The 26,055-nt window shown below is 38.6% G+C and overlaps 1 protein-coding gene across 1 annotated transcript in view; it reads left to right on the top strand.

Annotated features, from left to right (window-relative positions):
• The window catches only part of LOC136105755 (contactin-3), a 108,370-nt gene that overhangs the window by 21,472 nt on the left and 60,843 nt on the right, over positions 1 to 26,055 (top strand). The window contains exon 2 of the mRNA XM_065845558.2: positions 7,417 to 7,551. Coding sequence (XP_065701630.1) covers positions 7,497 to 7,551 — 55 coding nt within the window. The 5' untranslated portion in view covers positions 7,417 to 7,496. The remainder of the gene's footprint in view (positions 1 to 7,416; positions 7,552 to 26,055) is intronic.

A 26,055-nucleotide genomic window follows, 5' to 3' on the forward strand; every position in this document is an offset into this window, starting at 1 on the left:
TAGGGAATTTCAAACTTTCTTTTTGCTAAATAGATAGAATTCCTGATTACTATAAGTAAAGAATTTTTACCAAGAAGTTGTGGCCTGAAAGCTATGATATGTTGTAAAAATGCCTTCTGCTCCTGTGTGATTTGGAAGTACAATTTTGGCACTAAAAATAAGATTTTACTTGGAAACTGGCGGTGGGCTTGAGGGTAACCAGAGCACCTGGTCTTTATGCAGATGAGCACTGTAGCAAACCTGAAATTCTGCTGCACGGGGCTTGAGGACCATCCTTCAGCAGCAAGGACAGAACCTGCTCTTGCATCTGTATTGGGACCGTGCTCCTGCCATTTGAGACCAAATTTCTTGGCTGGTGCCTGTGCAGTTAATATTGTCATAGCAGGTGTTTTGTGTAATAGATGTCTTAATTCTGTTTCTTCTGTGAGTACAGGTCTTATTTGTTTTTAATACTAGTGGCTTATATAAGTACAGCTTTTCAAAATATTATGGGAAGAAAACATTACATTTTTTTATTTGTTGCTGAAAAACTGATTGATTCCAAGCCATGACTGGCTGAACAAAAAAAGCAAACAGTATTGAGATCAGCTTTAAGGTCTTGAGAACGAACTTTTGTCCAAATCTGCTTTGTCTCATGAACTTTTGCATTTACCAATGTGTGGATGTTTCCTGAAGTAATGTAGAAAAGAGCAATATAATTCTTCTAATATCTATATTTCAAATTTGAAAAATTAACCTACTCTATCAGTGTAACACCTTCACTGTACCAACACCGAAAAAAAGAGACGTAATTTAATTTTTAGTGACAATAACTGAACACATCATTGAATTTCACTGTGTTCAGAGTGGGTCTTCTGTGTATTTTGGATCTGGAGTTACTGTTGCTTAAAACACTTAATAACTTTAACTTGTATCACATAATTGATTAAATTGAAAGAGTTAAAAGAGATTCTGAAACACATTCCCCTGTAAACCTAGGGAAAAATGTGAAGCTGGTTCTTTGGTGAAGTGTTCCCAGGGGCATCCGAAAATTGATAGAGGTGGGCTGTCTCCACAGGTGTGCAAAGGGAAGATGTCTGGCAAGGTTTAAAGAGGCTCTCAAATTGTTGATACACAGAGTTGTGGGAGGGGATCATCTTGAAATAGAGTAGGATTCCTGAGGACTTTAAGATAAATGTCATTCCTTACTTATTTTATTTGTGCAACTTCACTGCTTTTGTTGACATAAAATAACTCCCTGTGGTAAAAGGCTCAGCTGAGTTACGGCTTTGTTGAGTGGTTATAGCTCTTAAATGAAAGAACTGCAGATACAAAGTTCAGTAAACCTGTTGGTATATTCAGAGAGGATCTTAATGTTGTGACAAGCAAGAGGTATAAAACAGAGTCTTGGTGACACTGTTCATAGAAAGATCAGTATACAGGGAGACTGGGCATTCAATTACCACAAATGTTCTTTGCTCTGGTGGGAAAAGGAGGGACTACACTAAGTACAGGGCTGGGGAAGATGCTCCGGTAAACCCCAAGTACTTGTGTTGTCTGTGTATTGGAGAGATTTAGGTCAAGTGCAAGGGGTGGATGGGCAGGTGAAGCAGGGAATTGTGGCTGAAAGAGTCAATAAATGCAGGGAAGCAAGAGAAGTTGTAATAAAACTCTCCACAGAACAATTGCTAGTTCTATTTCAAGCTTTTGAAAATTAATTTTAAAATGGCGCTTTTAACTGAGTCTCTACTAATGACACACTTGAGATAACTTTAATTCTATTTAGTGCTTAATAGTGGTAAAGTTTCTCTAAAACTTTTTGCACTTACAGTCCAACTTGATCAGGATGATTTGTCTATTGTTGGTATCCCTGTAGGGATGGGGAGGCTGAGGAAGAGCCACAGGCAGCCTCCCAACTGCTGCCTGCAGAGGCTGCCTGCTAATGAGTGCTGCTGCCATGCAGCTGTGGAACAAAGATCTAATGAGACCCCAAAGGAGTCAGAGCAACCAGGATTTTCCTTGGAGCACCATTTTAAACTTTTCTTTGGAACAAGCCACAGTATTGCTAAGCAGGTTTTTTTAAGACTATTCTTTGTCGAGCTTCTTAGCTTTTAACTGGTCAATTCTCATTTATTTATAGTCTTTCAGGTGTGTTAGATGTATTTGCATTTCTTTCAGAAGTACGCTGCCAGTACTGGCTCTCTAATACTCATTATTTCCTCTGTGTGTTGTTTTTTCAAAGCCTTTTCAATTTCTAACATGAAATTGCTCAGATACCTTAATCACTAGATTTGCCTGTTGAATAATATCAGAGTGGAATTAACTATTTCCTTCCAAGTTACAGAAATCTCTTCTGAGTTCTCATCTTCAGCTGGCACCATGTCTGCATCAATGGAACAGATATAAGTTAAATTTTTTTTAGAAAAACATTCAACTCTAGCAGTGTGTAAATCTGCCCTTATCTTGACACTTCCATGTACCTTTAGCACTTTTGACTTGGATTCGTCTCAACAGAGACAAATAACAGTGAACTGGGCTATCTCGGTATCAAAGCAAAGGCTAGAGCAAAGCATTAGAGAAAGACCAGCCCGATAAATTACGTGCAAATGTTGTTTCTATAGTGATTTTACTGTATTTTGCCTTTTCAAAAACCTACAATTGTAGCATCTTTGAATTTTTTTTATTAAATTTTTTTTTACTGAACATCTATAACTACACGCTTTTCCAAAGCTAGAATATTTTCATCATGGCACTGGTTCCTGTCACTCTTAGAATATTGACTATAAGAGGCAGAGGAAGATAAGAGTCCACGATGTAGGTTCCTCATTGAAACAAAGTATATTGTGTAATTTTTCACAGCAAGTAATTTCATTTTGAGGGAAATGAGATATGGGCATTTTCAATTTTTCCCCCCCAAATTAGAATAGGCTTCTAAAGTTGTTGAGGCATATTCCATGCTAATCAGTGCATCTCTTTTTTACGATACTCTGTAGAGATGACTTTATTATTAACTAGAGTGTTAATCTCATAATTCATCAAGGTGAGATTGTAATAATTCTTTCCCTTTGCAAAGATACGCTGACCTCCAGTGTCAGTAAATCAGTTTATTTTGTGTTTTGTGGTTTGCGATCAATACAGAAAAATAAGTTCTAGGTCTCTGTAGCTCTCCTGAGTTCCAGGAATTTGTGATTAATTTAGGCTCGGTGACATTACAAATTCCTCTAGCTCGAACTTGAAGTTTAACTTGAACTTGTCAGCCAGAGCTGACAAGTTCCATTTCTATATATAGAAATAAAAATTCCACCTTTGGGGAACTACTGCTTTTTACACTTGACTCTGGGTAGTAAAAATTAAGGTTGCTGAGTAAAATTACTGACTCTTGAACCTTTCCCAAACACTCTTATTTCTTTCAGATGTTCTTGTCCATCACTTGCTATAAGATCTGAAAGTGTATAGTTTTTAGAAAGCTAATTTTGAAGGAAGAAAAATCAAGTCAGATTTTTTTATGCATGTGTGCTTTCATCCTATGAAATTTGTTTAGCTGGTGCTTTTTTTTCCCTCACCATCCAGTGGTTGTCTTCAGCAGATCTCTCAGAGGAACTCATGCAAATGTACTTCTCTCTGAAAGTCAAGTAAATATATAATAAAAAAATTAAATATATTATTTTTTCCTGATGCGTTCACAACACAGGTTTGCTTTCTTACTGTTTTGAAGATCTGTCTTCTCCTGAAAGCAGAGCACTATCTAATACTAGGAAGCTTTCTAATTTTAAAAATATTTATTTCTTTTTACATATTCTGGGGTATTACTCTTTGTTTCTTTATCATCTTTTCCAACCACAGCAGGGGCTTCTTGTCTTTATTCTTTCTGGCCTTTACATAAAAAGTGCTGAATTTGTGTGGAGGTTATTTAAGTCCATTTATTTCCAAGAGCACCAAAATGATGATGTGGATCTGCCTCTTTGCGTCTGCAAAAGGAAGGGGAGGTAAAGTTATTCTTTGCTATGAATATTATGTTAGTCTCCATTTGTAAGATGTCACACACTTGAAACATTACAATCAAATGGCAAGGAGCTTGGACTTTTTGTTGTGTGATCTTCCTCTCCTCTTTCTGAATGTGGATGATCTGAAAGATAGCTGGAATTACAGAGAAGACTTGAAGGTGACAGAGATGCTCAATGTTGCAATCTAACTTTGAATCCCTGTGTTGGCACTGAATAGCTTTGATGCAGATTATTTTCACGTGCTAGATAATGGGAACACGTATATTATGAAAAGTAACTCACTGCAACCTTTCTAATGTAATGGATTTTTATGTGATACCTCTGATGAAGATCTACTTTTTAGATTAATAGGATAACCTTACGGTAAAGCTGAGCTGAAGTGGCATTCAATACTTGATTTTGGAGCCATTTCAAAGGAACAAGTTTAATACAGGGACAAATTTCCACTAAGGGTCTGTAAACAGCCTAATACCATCCTCCAGCTTGGCGGGGGCACCCTCAGTGCCACAGGGGAGGGCAGGGAGCCCACGGTGGGTCTCGTGCTTTGCAGCTGGGATGACATCAGTAGAGAACCTTATTTTGGCTTTTCTTCTTTCATGGGAAGGCTATTGCTCAACAATGAACTGAGGGGGAATGTCAAGAATTTTATACTTCAGTATTAAATTGATGTGCGTATGAATTTGCATCTTCCCGTACAAAGAACTGACCTATTATTGACCATAAGAATACATTTATTTGGCTTAAAATTATAAATTTGAACACTGCTAAGTGTCATGTTTTAAAAATGAAATTTGGGGTATTTGGGAATAGATCCTAGAGTAACAAAGTCTTATAGAACAGAGAGAAAATGTAGTGTTTAAAGTAACTTAAGTCTCAGAAGGTTAGCTAGCTGGTAACCATCATTGTGTCTTTTAGATTAAAATTTATTAAAATGTAATGCAGGTAGAGGTTGGGATGCAGTTTTATGATTTTTATACCCACATATAAAACTTTTCAATATTTTTTTAGCTTCTACCAAAGCACTATTTTTCTGGCCTGAAATGGATCTATCATGTGCTGCTTTGCCCAGAGCACTTAAAGAACAAAATGAAATTAATTTAGCTTTTCCATAGTGTGTGGATTGTGATGAGTTTTTTTCCCCTTGTAAGACTGGAAGAAAGCTGATATATGAGAGTGACCTACTTTAGTATTCCTACTCCACCTCCTCCCCTCTCCCCTTCATGCCCTCTGGGCTGTCCTCATTGCTCAGGGCAAATGTTGCAGCGATGAAATCACTAGTTGCCATGGGCTGGGATGCTGATGCTTAGGCAGGTTACAGCATTGCAGCCCAAAACTGGGGTGTCCCAGAATGCTCCATGGCCAGGCTGGTGTGGCGCTGACACAGCCGTGGTCACCGGTGGCTGTGGGAGCAGCTGCTCCTCGAGCACCGTATGTGTGTCCTGAACGGGTGTCTGTCCTGCCTCTGGTCTCTGGCTGCTCACAGACACGCTCCTTAGGGAAAGGCTTTGCAGGTGGCCGTTGGAAACACGGGGTGATGGGGAGAGTGACCAAACTAAAATTTTCAGTTTGAAGGACAAAGTATTTTTTTTCATTTTCTGATTTTTTGGGGCAGTTGTGGCTTTTGGTACTCTGTGTGTTGTGATTTTTGGTTTGGATTTGTTTTGTTTTGTGTTTGGTTTTGTTTGTTTGCTTGTTTTGAGTTTTTTGTGAGTTTGTTTTAATAAAAAAGGTCTTGAACTGCAGATGTTATTCAAACCAAGTTTCTAACCTTCCTCAATCCTATCCTCCTACATGCATCTGACCTTTGTATTTTTTGGCTCTGGGAAGGGAATAATTATAACGTTACCAAAACTCTGTTGTGGATTTTTTTTTAAACGTGAAAAATTACCAGAAATTTTCATACTTACGACTCCTTTTGAAAACCAATGCTTTAGTTGCATATGCTGTTCTTCAGGTCTTAGTCAATGAGAACTGGGTGTGTGGTTCCTCAGTCTGATCCAGAGAAGCTGCCTGGGAGTGAGATGTTCTCCCCTGGTTTTAGGTACCTGGGGATTGCTGTACCCCTGCAGTAAGCTTCCTTCTTGTACCAGCTTTGCTGGCAACAGATACCTGCTGAGCGATCAATACCTGTTACTTGATAGAAATGTTAGTGTTTGGTTTTGCTTGTTTTCTGCTTTAGAAAACACATGAAAAAACCAGCAATAGCTCAGTACCTCTGCAAGGATGGAGGAGCGGATGCAGGAGCTGGTAGCACACCCTGTGTGAGCTGGGGTTGTGAGATGCAAAAAGATGCAGTTCTTGTGGCAAAGGACTATGTGATGTTTTTCTGGGGAGCTGAAATTCTCCTACTGAGTCACAGGGTGGGAATGTATCAGAGTGTGGGATTTTTTTTTCTAGGGTGCTTAGCTTGAAATTCAGATACCTGACTTACAGCAGGATTGGAAACATTCAACTGTAATGTAAAATACAGCTCACATGGAAAAATCAAGTTCAGATATCTCAGATTTGGGTCCTCAGAATTAATGGTTGCTTTCTTGACCTTAATCTTTCTGTGCATTGATGCATCAACTAATCCCAGAAGGAGCCATTTGATCTGGTCTGAGTGTTGCAGAACCTCAAATATTGCCCAGCTACCCTTCCTCTGAAGAAAAAGGATGCTGTGGAAGTGACAGACAAAATATGAAGTTGTCATACAACTTAAGAAAATTTACTGTGAAGTTTTTTAGGAAAAAATAGAAGTAAAATAACAATGTCATACCCAGGCTAGTGGACCTTGGCAAACAATTTATCATCTAGCCAGTAATAAAAGTAGAAGTGGAAGCTTAGCAATTAGTTCATAGCATGTCATTACACCTGATGTACTGGAGTGTGATGTGCTCACTGGTGGTTTTTTTAGGTTGCTAGGTCTTCCTCTTCAGACTTCTACAATGGTATTATGCTTATTGAGTATAGATCTAGTATGGAAAACAACAACAAAAAGGAGCAGGTTAGATGTGGATTTAATTAAATCAGTTATTGCATGTGTTCAGATTGTTGCTAGCACAGTATATACAAGGGAAGTGCAATGCAAGCTGTTATTGTAATAAATGCATTAAACTACTGTAATTTGTGTATGATTGCACCTCAGGTACTCTCTCTTTCTTTAAAATTACGGTTTCTTACAAATAAATGGATGCTGGAGATTGGTGAGAAGTATGAACTACAAAATTCACTTACCATCAGCTCTGCTTCTGCTGGATTATATAGTTCCTAACACCTCATATACACACCTAAATGTGATATGTGTATGTGCCTTCTGTTGAGGGTTAAGTCATGAGGAAAAAGACAAATCAGAGGGTATGTCAACTTCATATTTATTAAGAAGTACATTAACAAGGAAACCAATTCTTAAGGAGCATCATGGGATTCAGTTTTATGTTTGTTCTTTTAACAGGTTAAACCTTGCCACCTGGAACACTAAACAAACAGTTCGTCTGAGACTGAACCTGAATTACTTAATTTAGCTGACTGAAGATGCTGCTGCTGTGGAAACAGCTGTTCCTGGTGTCATTTGTTGGCTGTTTTGGAGGTAAAAATATACAATTGTAATCTCTAACTTCCAGTTTAGAGTTATGCAGAAATCTCCAGATTTGAACTGCACTTGAGGATAGAACCATAGAGACTCTGAAATGCAAATGTCATGTAGAGTCTAGAAACCAAGCATGCAATACATATTTTAAATAATACAAAATATTAACAGTAGATGAATTAAAATATTATTTTTTCCTCCAAAGTTACTACATAGGACTATGCTTTCAGAGCATGCAGAAGATATTTGAATACATTTAGAATATTATTAGCAAAGCATGCATGGTAGATATGCTGATTTAATAGCTTCAATATGTATTTTTCTTTAACTGGAAACTTAAATTCTTGCTGTAACTGGGGATGATGCTGCAGCTTTTGAGAAAACTTTGTTTACTTTAGAATGGGTTTATTCATGAGGAATAGTGCTTTGTTATCACTGCATCAATTCTGCAATTCGGAGGTTTGTGTTTCCTACTACACCAGACAGTTATCAGCGTTTGGAACTTGTGCTGCTTTTTAGGTCCTTTCTCTCCTACCACATTGGCTCTTCTGAGTAATTTTTCTTCATGTGATTGAGGTCAGTGCACATAGCAGCAGCAGCAGTCCCTTGCTTTACTTTGTGATCTCTTTGTTCAGCATGCATTCTGCTTGAGCATCCCTTGTAATGCCAAGGTGCACGTGAGGGGCAGAGGAGAGGCCCCTGTGCTGCCTTCAGGGGTTGACTCTTCGGGACTTTGGTGTGTGTTGGCATCACCAGGGCTGCAAAAAGCTGACGTAGCTGAGAATTGCCTGTGTGCATCCTCTTCAGAATGGTCATCGCTACTTTGGGAAGCAGCGTGCTTTAATTGAGGCGTGTAATGGTTTATAGCCTGGGTCTGTTGTGAATAGATGTGTTTTTCTTTGCAACAAGTCTAATGCAGGGATGGATGGAGAGAGACCTTGATGCTGTGGCTGGCCTGTACAGCATCTCATCCCCCTTCTTCCTGTAACTGGTGCTTATGTTCTGGCTGCCCTCAGGAGTAGTGAATTCCTGCACGAGGTGCACAAAAATGCAACTGTGAGTAAGGTACATGGATTTACCTTTATATGGGGACTCAGTAAGGCAGGATTTGCTTTTGGCTTAGTCAAAAACTTTGAAGAAAGAGAAGCCATGTCATTAAACCAATCTGTAAAGTGAAAGGTTCTAATATTGCCTCTGTCAAATCCAGACGTTTTTATACAGAAAATTATTTTTCCTGCAGGACAGCTTTACTGATTGCTTTCTGAAAGAGGTCTTGTGCATTTCTGACACGGAAACAATCATACAGGACTTGCACAGAATTATTGGTTAAAATAGAGTGGCTTTGCTTTTCTCCCCTTTAAATTGCTGGGAGCAAAGCTACCTTTTGAATAATGCTTTTGAGTAGATACTGTCTTGCTGCTGGGTCTGTGTGTTCCCTCTGCCAGTGTGGCCCATCCTGCTGCCATGGTGTAAGCCATGTGGTGTGACTTCCTTTGAGCCTCTGAAAAATCCCAAAATATCGAGGGAGGAGGTGACAATGCGCTGTTTCCCTATAGGAGGATCAGAGTTAGTGCTTTGTGGTGTTCCTTGTTGCTGATTTGGTACTTCCAGCTCTTCTTTTAGTAGCAAACATGTGCAGCAGCGGTGCTGTGCAAGGCAGGAGCGTGATGCTGTGAGCATCCTGCGCTAGGTGGAAACTGGAGCTGTCCCAGCCAGGGCTGTGCTGCTCTTTGGGCTGCATCTGGAAATACCTGAAGCTGAAAATATGCCTGTAGTCTTCAAATAACTTGAAGGATGTAAGTTCACTCTCTGCAATACCTACTACACCTGCTATAGTTGGGGAATTACTTGTAAGGCAAATTAGTGGCTGCTGCAAATTGGCAAAATTTGATGTTATAAATGTCAGCAAAACAACTTGGTGCTGCAGAATGTACGTATGTGCTTTTGAACCTCTCATATGTAACTTTGGATTTCTGCTGACTGTTTGGTATAGTTGTTATTCAAAGGAGAAATATTTGATAATGAAAATATAGACTAAGTATTGATACTAAAAAAGCCTGTTTTGTAATCTGTTAAAAATAATTTATTCCTACAAGGTTTTTCATTTGATATAAGTTAAGGAAGATAAGGACTAATAACTTTTATCTTGCTATAGCTTTTGGTTACATTTATACAATTTAATAGTTATTCTTTGAATCATAACAGATATGGGAGATACAACTATTATGAGAGGCAGACTAAAACATCCCAATGCTTTATTTGTAGATAGCACTCAGTAAAATGTGGTTTTGAAAAACAACAATCATTTCGCCTGTATTGAAGTTGTATCTTTTTAAACTGTGAAGCATGCAAATCTTCTCAATTGATGTGTTGTATTTAAATATGCCCTTTTTTAAAAAATGGAAAAAACCTTTGAGATAATACGTGAGGTAACATCCAGACCCAGGAGGGTAGGCACAGGGTTCTTCTGGTCTCACAGGCACTGCTGATATGAGTAGTAATATGGAGAAAGCTGTAAACATCACCGATTAGAGACTTGCAAACAAATACTTGGACTATGAGCTGCAACATTTACAAAACTATTGGTGTGACACCCTCAAAGCTTCACTCAGATCACTTTGGCCTCCATAGCAGTTTGTATAGAGAGGTACATAACCCTTTTCTGCATGGATGAAAGGTTTTTCACCCAGCTGTTGAAGAACTTTTTCATCCTTTAATCTTTCTTATATTTTTATTTCATGTCATCTCGGTTCTTTTGAGTCATATTTAAAAGGAACTTAGATGAAAGCAAGTTTTGTTTTTGCTGCCTACGAAGAAAGATAGCCTTAAGGATAGAGGATGAATGGAAAGGTTTCTTATGTTAAACTATATTAACACCAGGTCTACCAAATGACTTCCTGAAAAAATGTAGTAATGAGTGTGTGGTTCTAAGCAAATGTAGTTGCAGAAAGAGACACTATGGAAGGAATGATGTTAGCTGCAAATTCATCAGTTCACATCTCTAAGTTCAAGATTTTCAATAGCAAAGTTGGCATTGACTATCATTGAGTCTGCTAATAGAGAAGTGTTTGTTATTCGGCCAATTACTCTGCTAGTAGAATACTTCATTTCCCATCGCCATTGCAGTAATAATGTTGCTAATGTTTTGAAGTGCAAATGATTCTGGTTCTCTGGAAGACTCTCCTCTTCCCATGTTCATCCTGCCAGCCCTTCTCTGCATCTGGTTCAGTTCATCTCCCTTCAGTTAGGGTGTGTTCCAGACGTGAGTTCAGTAGCTGTGCGGAGTTGGTAGACTGAAGGACCAGCAAGAAGTCAAGCAAAAAGCTACTTTTCACATTGCCAAAAGCCAAATGGTTTGGTGCAACAAGGCTCCTTGGAAGCCTTGAGCACTCATAATTTATATATATATAAAAATATATATCTCCACATATATTAATATATATATATACACACATACATATATTTTTTAATATATATTTCCCTAACTTAATGTCTTTATGTTGCTGTCATTGAGATTTTTGCTTGGAGTTACAGTCAGCACTTGCAGAGACAAGAATTTGAGCCAGATGTAATTTGCTGAACAGCCTGAATTGAGCATTTCCAGCTGCCTAACCCATCTCACTCGAAACTCTGTGGAAGTTTTCAGTCCTTATATACAGTTCTGCTGTTCAGAGACTGGCATGTGTTTAATGCTAATGGTACCTCTTTGCTTCAACTGCTTGGTTGTTATAAGTAGACCTTTGGAGTGGTGTGCATCTAAAACCCACTGGGGAATCCTGTAGCTGAGTTTATGTCAAGACAGATGTTAATAAAAGCACACTGTAAATGTAAGACAAGTTGTTAAACAATTTTGAGACTATTACTTTTAACCTATCACTAAGATAGATCAGCAGGTATTCTGACTCTCTAGAAACAATTTTTCTTGTGCTTTGCTTATGAGCAAAAAGGCTGTTCTTTCAAGACCTGTCTGCAGTTCAGTGTTCTGCAATAATATTATAGCTACAGAAATGGAGATGCTGCTGATATTGGCTTATAAACCTTGACGTTCTTTGTCCTTACAGATAAAGTATTTCAAACTAGTTCCGTTATTGCAATGTCCTATACTGAATTGCTTTTTGTTGATCCTATGTGAATCTTCACAGTTCATCAAAGTGGGGATGTTCAAGTATCTAATGAAAAAAAAATATATGACCTTTGGGGTTTTGTTTATTGATGTGTGCTTATATCTGTATGATTAACAATCCTGTGGTCTTTTTTGTTCATTTACCTAAGGGAACTAAAAGATTATTATTTAGTGCTAAATATATACATATATATATATATACATGGAGTTTCAAAATGTCTACCTTGTTATGAAAGGAATTTCAAACCACATACTTCAGCATAGTGTTTAAATTACTCTAAAGAACAACTTCAAAGATCAAAATGAATAAAATATGCAAACCAACACAAACAATTAAAGTACGAAACTAAGTGATCATCTGTGGCGAAGTCTTGAATTGATTACAGGTGTGTTAAGACTTCTCCTGACTCTGGTATAGACTTCCCTGTCCAGTGTATCCCAGCTGATTTCACTGACTCTTTTGGGGAACTGGGTAGCGGTTCCTTCAGTTCCCGGGTGCTGCAGGCTGATGTGCTGCTGTTACAATGACTGTGCTGAACATATCAGATAATTGAGGTAAACACCCATCACATGAGGCTGTAAACTGCTTCTCTGCAGTTTGTATGTCAGTTGGCTTTTCTCTACCACCCTCGCTTATTTTGGTTTTGTTTTCCTGCCGCAGTTTGTTGCGCTACTGGGCTGGGAGCAGGAGGCAGCTCCACAGGCCGTGCAGGCTCCATCAGCCCCAGCTGGCACCTGTGCTCTGCATTTGCTCGCCCAGCCTTTCACAGCAGCCCCGGTGCGAGCGTAGGAATTAGTTTCTTTGCTTTCTCATAATTTTCTACTGTTTTCAGCTGTTCTATACTGCTAAAGCTGACTGCTCTGTTCTCCTTGGAAAGGTATCTTTTACAAGCTTCTCCTGAGAATAAAGAGGAAAAGCAACTTTTGAAGGGGGAAGAAAGAGAATGTTCAAAGAAATTAAACAATGAGAACTGTGTGTGTAAATGCGTAATTTTTTTGGTTTTTTGGGAGATGAAAGGGTGCATTTCAAACAGTGTGTCCAGGGCGAAGCCTGTAGCATCCACTTGGACTTTCTTTGCTAAGCTTCTAACTCGTTGCCACCACATATAGGGTATCCTAATGCTGTCTTGACTGCCCTTTTTTGTTTTGCCTTATCCAGATAAATTGCCATTAAACTTATTTAACTCCAGCCACTGCAAGCCTTTGCTAAAAAAAAAAAAAAAAGCTTATTGTAACATACAGAAACTATTTATGCTGAAATTTGCCAACAAATAGGTTTTCCTTCTAATTCCTTATTTAATAATCCATTTGAGTTTAAAATTAGATTATGTCATATCTACTTCTCTATGTAAACTCAGAGTTTTAAATTGTTTTCATTTTCACTTTTTCATTTCTCAGTTTAATATTGAAAAAAATCTCTGTTAAACCCCCAGGCTCAGCAGTGTCATGTATCAGATCCACAGCTCTCCTCTCTATTAGTATTAAGAGACTTATGAAATTGGAAAGCGTGATTTTTTTTTCTTTAATTTTCTGAAGAGCATGAAAACAAACCTTCCATGTTCTTACTTGATTTATTGTTGCTATTAAATCATGCCACAAGGAAAGTAGAAATGCTGTGTCTGGGGGGAAAGCTTGGCTCTCCATGCCTGGAATACCATTTTATGAGGTGGTGGGTGATTTTCTTGATTTGGTATGTGTAAACGATCTCAGTCAGGTTCCTGTTTTGGCCTCCCATATTTTCTGACCCATATTGATTTGGAGGAAGCAAAAAGAGGACCTTGCTGAAAAGTGAGTGTAATATTATTGTGTTTGCCTTGGATCCCAAATGCCAGCATCGTGTGAGATCAATGAGATGAGTGAACAATATTCCTTTTCATGGTAGCATCCAGCATGATTGGAAAGAGGTTTGGATTTTTGTCAAATCCTTACAAGCCAGGTTATCAGGAAAAACCAGTACTGGGTTTACTGATGCACTAGTACATATATTTCCATAGAATAGTTCAGGTTGTAAGGGACCTTCAAAGCTCATCCAGTGCCACCCCTGCCATGAGCAGGGACATCTTCACCCAGCTCAGGTTGCTCAGAGCCCCGTCCAGCCTGGCCTGGGATGTCTCCAGGGAAGGGGCATCCACTCTCTGGGCAACCTGGACCAGTGTCTCACCAGCCTTGTAAGAAAGTTCTTCCTCATGTCCAGCCTGAATCTCCCCTCCTTTAGTTTAAAACCATTACCCCTTGTCCTGTTGCAACAGGCCCTGTTCCCATCTTCCTCATAGGCCCCTTTTACGTACTGAAAGGCTGCTCAGTCTGGGATTTGTTGTTGTTGTTTTGGAATGCTGCTGTAGGATCTGAGCGCAGCAGGGAATGTGGCCTCAGTCCGTGCTACCTTGCATTTATATGCGCAGTTTGTTTTAAGAGCTCAGTCACTCACCCAATAATTCTCGGTGTGTCTGTTATCTTCTTAGTATGTGCTTGTGTAATGAGATGCTGTTTCCCTTTTTTGTTTGTTTGGGTTTTTTTGTGTGTGGTTTCAACCAAGAGGTTTACCAAACACAAACATGTTGTTGATCTAATGTAGATAGATGAAAAAATATCTCGTGTTTCTGGTGAATGCTTACATTGAAACTAATCGCACGTAGGAGTATATGTGCAGTCATAAATGTGTAATTCTTAGTGTAGGCTTCTTGGACTTTGGCAGAATGCCACCAATACCTTCCTGTGTGCAAAACAGATATAGCTCTTAAAATTTGCTATGATTTTGATTTAGTCTTTGGTGGGGAGTTTCTGTATGAGTGAGAATCCGTTTGTATTAAAAATATAAACAGCTATCATCACTTACTACAATGACACTGCTCTTGTTAAAATTCAGTTTTCATTAAGAGGTACACTGTTCGGACAGAGCCAGTCTGTATCTTAATGCATAATGGTTTTGCATATTAATAGCGACATCCTTTTTGTACTTTATGCATGTATAGTCATAATATTAAAGTGCATCTATGCCAATAGCGTCTGTCGGAATTGTTTAGCAAGTATTGCTAACAAGATTCATTATGCTAGTAGAAAATTTTGTTTGCTTATTAGTTACAAAATGAGGAATGAGTCTTAGAGTTCTGCTTTTCTATGAATTGCTTGATGTCATGGGTGTTTCATACAGATGTGATATCAGAAAACAGAATCGCTGTTGTAAATCTGTAAAGGCATCCACTGTAGATATCCCTTTGCACTTAAACCCAGTATACTATCAAACCTAATTTCTCTGTTATAGTGAACAAAGGATATGGTAAACAGTCTAGTACATCACCTCTGGGAGGCAGGAAATTTGCCCTACTGCAGACATCTTTTGCCAATAAACTGACAGGAGGTTGTGACTTATTTGAGACAGTTTGACCTGTTGCTATGAACTGTGTAAATTTGCATCTGCCTTCCTGCTGCAACTCTTGTTTTTAATACAAGTGTAGTGGTCTGTACACCTGTGCCTTAGTGTTGTGAGCTTTTCTGTTTTCGGCCTGCAAATGGAATGCTCTAATTTTGGGAAAGGCTTTTTAGGGCTCATTTTCATTATTGCAATAAGTTAAGCTGCAATAGAAAATTATGCTAATCCATTCCCTTGGAATTGAGGTAAAAATGTAGTCTCGGATCTTCTGTTTTTCTTATTATTAACTATATATAAACCTGCCACACAGTGAGGGTAGGACAGGAACCTCTCCGCAGGTGATTTTTGGGTTAGCGTGGTCCAACAGTGGCAACTCTGCCTTTCTGCAGAGGCGAGGTCTTAGAGTATGTTCCAGGACAGCTGTTTTCCACTGCAGCATCAGGCAGTCCTCCTGCCCAGAGGTGACCACCTCCAGGAGAGGCTGTCATCTGCTCTCTGCAAGCTGGGATCCCTCACTCTGCTTTCCTAAAGTTTCAGCTTATCTCCTCTTCCCTGTCCCCCAGCAGCAGCTAGTAAAGTCACTCTTCTGTACTTGCTAGGCTGTCCCTACTGAAGAGATAAAAGCTTAGAGTTTGGCTGCTTTGCTTGTCTTCTGCTGGTTTGTGCAATGAAAGGAAGTTTTCACTTGTTACCTGAATAGCCATCCTGTTTTATCCTCTGCCTTTTGAGAGCAAACCAGTCAGCAGCATCCCAGGCTTGCTCTTCAGCCATCTTCATTAATTAACCTGCCTTTTGAAGTATGTATCGTTGGTTATTGCTGAAGAATAAATGACGACTAAGGCAGATGAATTGTCTGATCTAGTGTGATAATTCCTGGAGATTTGGGTACCACCTTTAATTTTCTATTTCTTACCTACAAAAGAGATCCAGTGCTGCTCATTGCTTTCTGGAGTCATTGCTTATGAAGGCTGGAGCTCTGCAGGTGAGTGTCGTGCTACAGAACTACCAAGGTGAGCAGGGGAAAAAGGCTTTTCTCTGCAAGCAGGAAGGTAGAAGACATAGTGCACAAGGGAAAAGGAGTTGAGGAGAAGCTTGGTGTGCAGAACGTGAGCTGTATCAGCCCCTCACTTGGGAAGCCCAGGACACTGCAAGGAAAAAAAAAACATGTTGAAGTGGTTGTGGATGACAGTTGAAAACCTGAGAAAGTATACCATGGTTGATATGTAAAGCTGAATAATTTAGCAGATGTTCTGGAAAACAACAGAACTGAGAATAAATATTTTGTTTTGTATTTTAAAAAGCCTTCCAGAAGAAACTGTTCTGATTTTGTTGATTTTTATTTTTATTTTTTCCCATAATTATCATGTTAAAAATGGATGCTTCAGATTTTTAATTTTTGGTAATTTTAAGTACACCACTTCAAGCCTCTTGCACACAAGTGCTTTTTTGCTACATTTCACTTTTCAGTTTCTTAACAACAAATGGGATAATTCTAGCTTTTAACTTTTCTGATACATATCAGTGATGAGATTTTGGGGATCAGTATCTATCAGGGATCAGAACACAATTTTCACACTGGGTTTTCGGTAAAAAATAACACAAGGTTGTAAACCAAAAGCTTAACCTCAGCTGTATTACTATACATGTTTGAAAACCTGAGCAAATAAAAGCTCATTTATATTCTTGTCTGATTAGCACAATCAGAACTTATTGATGCTAAAATGAACCAAATTTCCATAACTATAAACAGAATATTAAAATACAGCTGTCTCATGTAGCATAATATTTTTTCCTTCTTGGGTGGAACATAGTTATGATTTTCTTGTTGACTTTTTAGGAGCGTTTTAACAAAGTCAAAAGCATTTCAAACACGCACCTTTTTGGCAGGAAAGTAGATGTTTTTCTAGACAAGTGTTGCTTGCTCTCTTGGAAGAGAAAGCAGATGATGATACGCAGGTAAATGTGTTTGTGCTTGGCTGTCCTTTATCTTGTCTAGTCGAGGATCAGACATCCAGGAACTGAGAGCTCTGGAGAAACGTCTGAATGTAGAAACCACTTTACTTGAACCAGCCACTAGAAGTATTTGTAGTATTTTAATCCATCAGAGAACAGAAAGCCTTAGTGAAGAAGGGGAGTTATGGAGTGACTTTATGCAATGATATAAAGTAAGGAACTTTCTATACTGAAACCAACTGGACATTTCTCTGGTGTAAAATAAGGAATAGCTTAATGCAAAGGGTGCAGGGCTGTGGGTTAAGGAAACCGGGGTTCAAACTGTGATGGCTGTGACCTTGTGCAGGCGACTTAAACTTCCGTTCAAATCCCAAGGAAAAAGCATAATGACACTTGCAAGTTTTTGTACAGTCCCAAGGGTCTGTGTGAAAAGAGTCACAAAACTGAGACTTATTGCATCGTTATAAATACACATTGGGATCTGTTCCTATCTCATAACTGTCATTTTGTTGAGAAGTACCAAGTATGAGGAATTGGTGGGTTATCATCCCTTTTGTTTAGTTGAGGCTATGGATATGTCTGGAGCTTATTTTAAATAAGCAGAAAATGTCAGCACTCGTGTGCCACCCCTTCACCGTCGCAGACTTGAGTGGCTTGAAATGCCACCTTGTCCCCGATGAGCTGCAAGTCGTGCCTTGCACACAAGGCACACACTTTGCAAAATAATTCAGTGCATCTGCAGGTGCTCTGCAGCAAGAGACAAAAATCTGCAAAGAAAAAAAGTAGCATTCATTTGCCTTTGGTGGTGGTTATGCCATGAGAACTTCCAAATGTTTTAAAGCTGAATTGAAAACAACTTAATTTGCATAGTCAAGGGTAATTAGTGTGTATTTTATCCTTGTTCCTCACACAACTATTTATAACTCTGAAAACAACATAGAAAATCCCCAATTAGTTCAATGTGTTAGATTCAGTTGAGGATTCTCCCATACTTCAGAGGTGGCAGATAAAGGTATTGCTATTGATAAACAAGTAAATGGCAGATTTTATTATATCGAAGGTGATGGGCAAATTCTGATGCTAACAGCCTTAGTACCAGACATGGGATTTGATTCACGCTGATGTGATTGTACCCCAACATAAATCTCTCAGTGGCATCCTAAAGGAGCTTCAGATCTGCTGCTTGGTGATTTTTAGGAGGCCTTTACATAGCTTGGAAGAGCTAAAGTACAAATAAGAACCAGTCTTTTAAAGCTCTGCTGTATGTTCAAAAATGTTGTATCTAGTTCGTTCCAGATTACTTTGTGGTCTTCATGTTGCCAGAAATAATCCATCGGTAGAGACTTTATGAATTGGGTCTTTTAAAGTTTCATCACATTTCTCATTTTTAAGGTTCACTATGTAGGGGGATCATATGGCACATTATTTAATTGGTCAAGGTGGCTATGGGGATGTGTAATGGAAGGAAATGCATTTTCCGTGCGTTTTTCAAAATGTGAAGAAACATTTATCCTGTTTTAATGCCCTAAAAATGGGACAGATTCATTCCTTCCCATGATATTTTGTGCTAGCTGGGACGCGATTCCAACAAGCTCTGATAAAAGACAGTGGGTTTTTGGAGATAAACTACTGATGTTAATGGTGCCTTGACTTTCTGGGGAGAGGGGGTGGTGTGACAGTTCTCTCTGCCTTTAAAATTTATAAGAATTGGCTTTGATTGCAGCTGTAGTAAACGCCTAGACCTGAATTTACTTACTAGCCAATGTACAACTTTATTGCAGACTGTAGATTGTAGTTTAAAGAAAGAAAATTACATGGCTGAATCTATTTTTTTAAATATATAAAACGTAAATGTTCATTTCAAATTTTCCACCTACATCCGTAGCATTGATGTAGGGTGGGCAAATTTCAGCTCTTAAGAGAATTTACAAGTGAGTGACAATGATGAGCAACATATTGGAAAACATTCTGTGTTTTTTATCCTAATGTGAATTGTTGTAGTCTGTAAATAATATCTGAAGAGAAAATGAAATTACATAAAAGCATAGAGTAAATGAGGGAGAAAAAGCAGTTGTTGCAGATCATAACCTTATCAGTTGGGGTGACCATTTCAGTTCCATTTGAGTTCTCTCCAGTTCTCATCCTTTTTATATTGGATTAACTAAAAGTTTTTGTCGTCTTATTCCCATAGCAACCTTATCTTTTCTTTTTAAAAGGAAATCTGTTTGTGTCTTACTGTTTTCCAAAGCTTGCACATGAATGCCTTGTGAAGGAGGGGAGTGTTGTGAGGAGAGAGCATAGACTTTCTGGCATAGGAAATAATATTTTGGAGATAGAGATGAAACTTTATTTTTTCTTTTGGTACCAGAAGCTTTTTATTACATAATTTTTCAGTGTAGATTTTTCATGAAGACGAAAACTTTCATGTTGTTGTGGTAGGCTGTCTGGGCAAAACTCAAATAGTTGAAGTCCCACCTACATGCCTAGCCGAAAATACAGGCTTAATGACCTGCAACATCATGGCTTATATAACTTAAGAGAAATGCTACTTTCAGTGTAGCTAAGTCTTAACTCACTGTCGTTGTGCCCCTCATGTAACTTGGAATCTCATGAGAGAAAGGCGGGTACTGTGTTGAGTCCCAGCTTTGTGTCCAGCACTTCTGCTCGTCAGCCCATGACCAGTGGCCCACAGCTGGGAATGTCCTGACATGGGGAGGGTCTTTGAACCTTCCCTGTCACCAGGATGAGGCCCCAGTTGAGGTGCAAAACTGGTTTGTACAAAAGGATTCATGTATTCTTTGAGTTGCGTCTGCTTGTCATTTTAAGGCATTAAATGAGGTTTAAAAAAACAGCTGTTGCTTTGTCTCTCTACGTCTTTTTCTCATATTAAATATTCCCCATAATTAGACTTGCTTGATATAAGTAGTGTCTGAACTGAAGTGCAATGGAAGATCGTTGTATAAATTGATCTGAATCAGAAATTTTCCCATCTGTAGCTGTAATGGAGACATTTTAACTGTCCGCTGCCTCAGTCCCGATGGCCTCATCTGGCTGTGAACCGGAGATGCACCTGGGTTGTGGCAGCACTAATACTGGCACTAAGAAATAAGGATCTTCTGGAACTGCAGCTTTGTGTACACCTTGTTGTCCACCATGGTTTATTAGGTGCTGCCAGATCCTTCTAAGAGCAGCTTTTCTACCAAACCTCCTGTGTGTGTGCAAGGCATATTTATTGTCAGTGGGTGAGGAATGGACCGTTTATTTTTTAGCTTATTCATGTTTCATCCTCATAATCCCTCTTGTTCATTTCTCTAATAGCTATTTACATTTTGGCAATAATTATTTTTGACTTAAACATTGATTTTGCTAACTTAGGTATTCTTCGGAGGGCAATGATTTGTTTGCTGAGGTTATTTAGCACATGTAGCATCTAGTTCTTACATTGTAAAGTTATTTGGTTTTGGTGGTGGGATTTGGGGGAAAGTTTTCTGGTTTGGGGGAGTTGTTTGTGTGGGTTTTTTAAGGCTTTGAAAACCTAGAAGTTTTCTTTCAATGACAGAGTATATATTAAGTATTTGGACTTTACGCCTATATTTTTAACAAAACTTTTGAAGAACTAGCTGCACTTCTATAGGTGTAAGAATTTTTATAAATAACTAACAATTTTGACATTTCCTGCATCAGCCTCCTGCCTCCTCCCATGCCTCATAAAACTCTAAATAAAATGTTTTCATTTTAAGTCTTGCAGATTTTTTGTTTATGTTTTAGAAGAATGGTACCTTTCCTTAGGATTTTTGCACTTCAGGCCTGTTCTTAAACTTCTGCAATATGTCTTATTTGGCAAAATAGAGCTTATATTCACTGAAAAATCAAAGCAAGTCATTGCTAGGGAATTTCAGACCTTGTTTTGTTTGTCAGAACCACCCTAATGGGGTCTTGTTAGCCCATTCAGCATATTACAGAGAATATTAAGATAATACTTAAAAACATCTATATTACATTAATAACGCATTAAGGGCCTGATCTACAGCCCATTGAAGTTGTTAGGAATGTTCAGTAGGAATTTAATGCTTTGATCTTTCAAATGTAGTTTTACAACTTACAGAATCATACATAAAAATGTTTCAGTCAACATAAACACATCTGTGTTATCTGTGTTGTACTTCACCCTTCATGACTAATAAAACTATTGGATTTGGAGCCTCAAACTGAAATAAGTACTTAAAATAATAATTCTGAATGCACTTTACAGCAACAAGTCCTGAAATAGGAAAAAATGGTGTTACTAAAAGGCGTATAACAAGCGCAGTTGTCTTGTGATGTACCAAATTATACTAACACTCAATGAATATATGTTAAGTTTTAACTGAGAGTAGCTCACAGCTGTAACACAATAAATGTCAGATTTAGGAAGGATTGAGAATAACTGTTTAAATGTCTTCACTGTTTATCTTCTGACATTAAATGTACTTTTTCAGGGCTCTGATTTGCTGCCAACCTGCCTGCTTTGCTTTCCTGATGTTTATCATTGGTATATCTACTTGCTAAGCAAAGTAGGTATTTTGACACCAAAGCGATGCATCTTGCAGAACTATTCTTATTACGCTGCATTGCTTCTGTCTTTATTTTTGTATCGATAATGTATTTATGTAAGTGTTTCTAGTCTGGTAGTGAGCAGTTACAGAGAACACAGCCTGTGAATTGTGGGGAGTTTCATTTAATAACCAAGAAAATTCTCACTACATATGAGAAGAGATGCAGTACCTGCTTTTTATTTTCCTGTTATTACCTTTCTCAGCCCTATGCAGTGAGAGAACTTCTTTCTTTTTTATGAAACTGTATTTCTTCAGCCCACGGCTTTTTATTAAATTGTAGTTAACGATACGGTTTTGAGGATTACATCACCCTGTGCAGAGTAATTTGGCTTAGGCTGGGGATCAATCTGCACATAGAGCATCTGTCACTTAACGATTTTGCTTAGATACCAACAAAAAGATTTGAGGGTTTTCTCCTTATGCACATGTCTCAATCTATTAAACTTTCTTCAGTAGCACTGGTTTGATAAACAGAGTAGCAGAAGAACAGGTAGGTATTTGTGGGCACTTGTTTTCTTTCACCCCTGCAGCTCCTGTTGCTCAATGGTCTGATGCTGAATTTATTAATCTATGCAGCTGCTCAGGTGCAATCCCTTGTTCAGCCACATTTATTCATCCACCGAAGGATGTGCACATTGGTACATCATGGCATATTAAAGGTTTACTGCTGCCTGCCACAGCTGTCATCTCTCTGACCCTTCAGTAAACTAACAGTCTTCCACATAATTTTGCTTTCATTCAAGTGTAATGCCGTTACTGCGGAGGCAGACAGAATGCAATTCTCTAAAGATCTTGTCTCATTCCCTTCTCTTCCAAGGAGGTTAATGTGCTCAAATGATCCCTGCATTTTCTGTTTTTCACTCTCTTGCTGCAAGAAGAGCAAAAAAGAAAGTGCTTTGGGTAGTCTGTTTGCGCTAGCTTTTGGGGGATGGAGTGAAGTGGGAAGATGAACTTACACTTGGATGGAAGGCCTCTTTTACCACTAGAATTTCAGATGCCTTCATTTGTTTCCTTACAACTTCTATTTTTGTAGCGTTTGATGTAAAGGTTTTACGGAATTTTTTCTAATAATCCTTAGCATGAAAATAACAAGTCAAAACCTCTTTACCCAAAACCAGCTAAACCACATTTAAATGTTAATGATGTATGGGAGTAACTTATGACTTAAGTTTAATCAGTGTTTTGTCCATAGACATTTGTCATATACAAGTGGCACCATTTGAAAAGGAAAAAGAACAAAACAAACCAAAAAACAACAACAACAAAATCTCCCCTAGCAACTTTATAAGCAACTTTATATTAATGTTTGCATTGCATTAGTACTTGCAGGCAGTGCGGATAACCTTGTGATCTTGCAGAGCTGATGGAGAGCGTGGCAGTTTGTAGATGATGGGCTGAAACTGCTGTCTTGGGGACATTGATTTTAAAACCCCAGTGTGTGAGGCAGCAGCTGTTGTGTCATCGAGTGCAGTTTCTCTGTATGAACTCATCGTAATGTCTACTGATTTGTATTTTTCTAGTGCTTTTATATTGATTACTTCTACTGTATGTACTAGTACTTTACCCAGTAATGAAGTTAAACAATCAAATGAGTCAGTGATTTATTGGATTTCTTGGTTTAGAGACTGGTTCTACACTTCCACAGCTTCTCCTCTGCTCTTAGAACTCTTGTACAACACAGTACTTTTGATTAGTAATAATTAGATATTAATGGTTGTGTTTTGCATTTCTATATCTATTGTTCACACTCCTTTGCATTCAGCTATTTTTGACTCTCTGATTTCTTAATACATATATCTTTTTCTGATTTTATTTCATATTCTTTTCAGAGTATTTGTTTCTAATGTTCAGCTTCTTTGGTTAACAAAGTCTAGTATTTTTCTCCTTAGTATTTTGTAATTTCGTGTCTCAATATGTTGTGCTACTCTTAATTTACCCTTTCATCTTTGTGTGTAACTCTTCTGTTTGCTTCCATTTAAAAGTAACTCTAGCCTCTCTTCAAGCCAGTTCTATCTTACCCATTCTGTATTTTTCTTTCCCCTAGCTTTTCTGATAGGAATTCAGTGGAATTACGATCTTGTTTTCTTTTAGACGGCTTCTTGTCTCATAATAAATCCTTCTTTACTGAAAAAAATGTCTAGAGTTTTCAGTTCTGATTGTAATGTCTAAATTGTGGGACCGAAACATGCTTCCAGAGTCCAGGATTTCCTGGTTCCATGGCAAAAGTGAAATTGATTTCTCATATCCCAGTGAGAAGATGATGTTGATCCAGAGGCTGGCAAAGGGCTGCTGTCCATTGCAACTGTTTTAACTTAAAGACACTTGGCCACACTGTGGTACTCGTCTGCCACACACCCTGAATTGCATTGATGTGTCACTATTTAAGGTGCCCAAGTAGATGAAATTAGTGTCAATTCGTATCACATATCATTGCTTTGTGTAATGAATTTATTCCAACTCATGCTTGCAAAGGTCTCCTTCCTCCAGACAATGCAGTATGAGATACCAATTCATTCTCAGTAGGACCAAATGCAATTTGATCGTGTCTGTTTACCCATCTCTTTAATTGCATAACTATTATTGCTCCTGTTTTATAACCAAGACATGGGATTTGTTATCTGCATGGGGATTATACTGCTTTTTTTTTAAATGTCTATTGTGTCTGGATCAGAGCAGTGACTAATATCGAAAGAGGTTTTGTAACCAGACTGAAGCTCTGGTACATGTACTGAGAGGGCCATTCCAGTTTTATAGAGGATATGAGGGGCAGAATTAACGTGTGACAGAGCAAATGAAATTTTGACTTAATTGCAGTGGGTAGACTTTGTCTGGAGCTTCAGTCAGACCAGTTAATGTGTATTTGTGTAGCTGGTTGGAACAAAGCAGTTATTTGGTAAGATAAGAGGTAGTGTTTACAGTAGTTTAGATTTGAGAAAATAAGCTGGGCCATAGGTTACAAGCCTAAGAAAGTTGCTTACAATGAAAACTTATTTTCACATAGATAAGTAGAACTGATGCAGTGTGTCTTGCTGTGTGTGTTGGAACAACTGCTTATTGGGTTTCCTTAAATGCCCTACCAGGAGCATTAAGTCAGAGCTCAGCAAGAGCTGCCATGCGCTCCATGCCTGCTGCAGCTTGCCGTAGGTATGAAATAATCTGACACCTTCCACTGAACATTCGGACTCTTGAAAACTAATTAAATACACTCAGCAGCACTTGAGGAAAGGAGGGGTTTCCAGATAAGACAAGAAACCGGCTGCTCTAATAGCAGGAAACTCTGGTACGAATCATTAGCCTCCCATACTGAGCAGGTCCAAATTGAGACCAGAACGCCTTTAGATGGCCTTCTGGCTGTTTCGGTTGAATTGACTCTTAGTCTTTGCTGTTCAAGAAACACCTCCATGAAATTCTGCTCCTTGAAGCTTCACTGCAGCATCCCCTTCTCCTTGTACCTTAATATAGACAAAAAAATCCCTTTCTTGGTCTTCCCTGATATGTGAAGACTTATCAGAAGTATCCCCAAACTCTTGATTGTTCCCCTCGCTCACTGTCTGTTGCTGTTTCTCTGTAATGCTCACCCAATGGAGTCTGGTGTTGCTGTTGAGGTGAGATGACCTGTCTTGAGTTCAGACCCTGGTAGCAGAAACTATGAAATACCTCTGGATTGACAGAAAAAACATTAATGAATTTGATTGCAGTGACTACCATGATCATAATTAAAAGCTAAGGGATTGGCAGAATGAGTTTTATGAGACTGTGGGTGAATGGATTTTAAGAAGAGGCGAAGAATGTGCTGCATCTGAGTGTTTTTAAGAGTTGAGCAGGCTGGAACTGGTGGGGAGGCAAAGATTGAAGGGGAAACTGTTGAGAAGGGGGGACAAGCATAGAGGTGTATGAGGAATGGCAGAAACACATAGGAACCACATCTCAAGCTGAAGTATCCCAGACCCCATGAGAGACTGTGGTACTGAGGCTTTCTGGAGCTGATGGTTTCAATCTAGGTGGTTGTTCCATGGGACCCATGTTCATAACCTTCCTGGTGGCTTCTCTCCTGGTAGCAAATGTTCCTCAGTGTCTTTCCCAGCTGCAATGTGTCCCCAGACAACAGGGGTCAAACACGCACACTCATCACAAGCCCTTGGTGCTGAAATCTTACAGGTTTGTCGTTTGTTTCGTTTCACTTTTTGTTTTGTTTTACTTGACTAATATTTGTGATCTTAAGCAACCTTAATTCTGCCATTTTCTAACTCCAAATAATTGAGTTTACATCCTCAATATGTTATTTTAATTTTATTAGGGACTACAGAGTAATATGTTTGTACAAGAATACTGAATTAGATTAAGCAGAGTATTTTTAGATTTTGATTAAACAATTTTTTTAAGAACTCATATTTGTGCTCAGGTTGAAGGTGTGGCTTCACGGGAAACTTTTCGTCATATGACTTTCATCTCCAGCGTTCAAG

Source organism: Patagioenas fasciata, chromosome 10, assembly GCF_037038585.1.
Source record: "Patagioenas fasciata isolate bPatFas1 chromosome 10, bPatFas1.hap1, whole genome shotgun sequence".
Taxonomy (NCBI): domain Eukaryota; kingdom Metazoa; phylum Chordata; class Aves; order Columbiformes; family Columbidae; genus Patagioenas; species Patagioenas fasciata.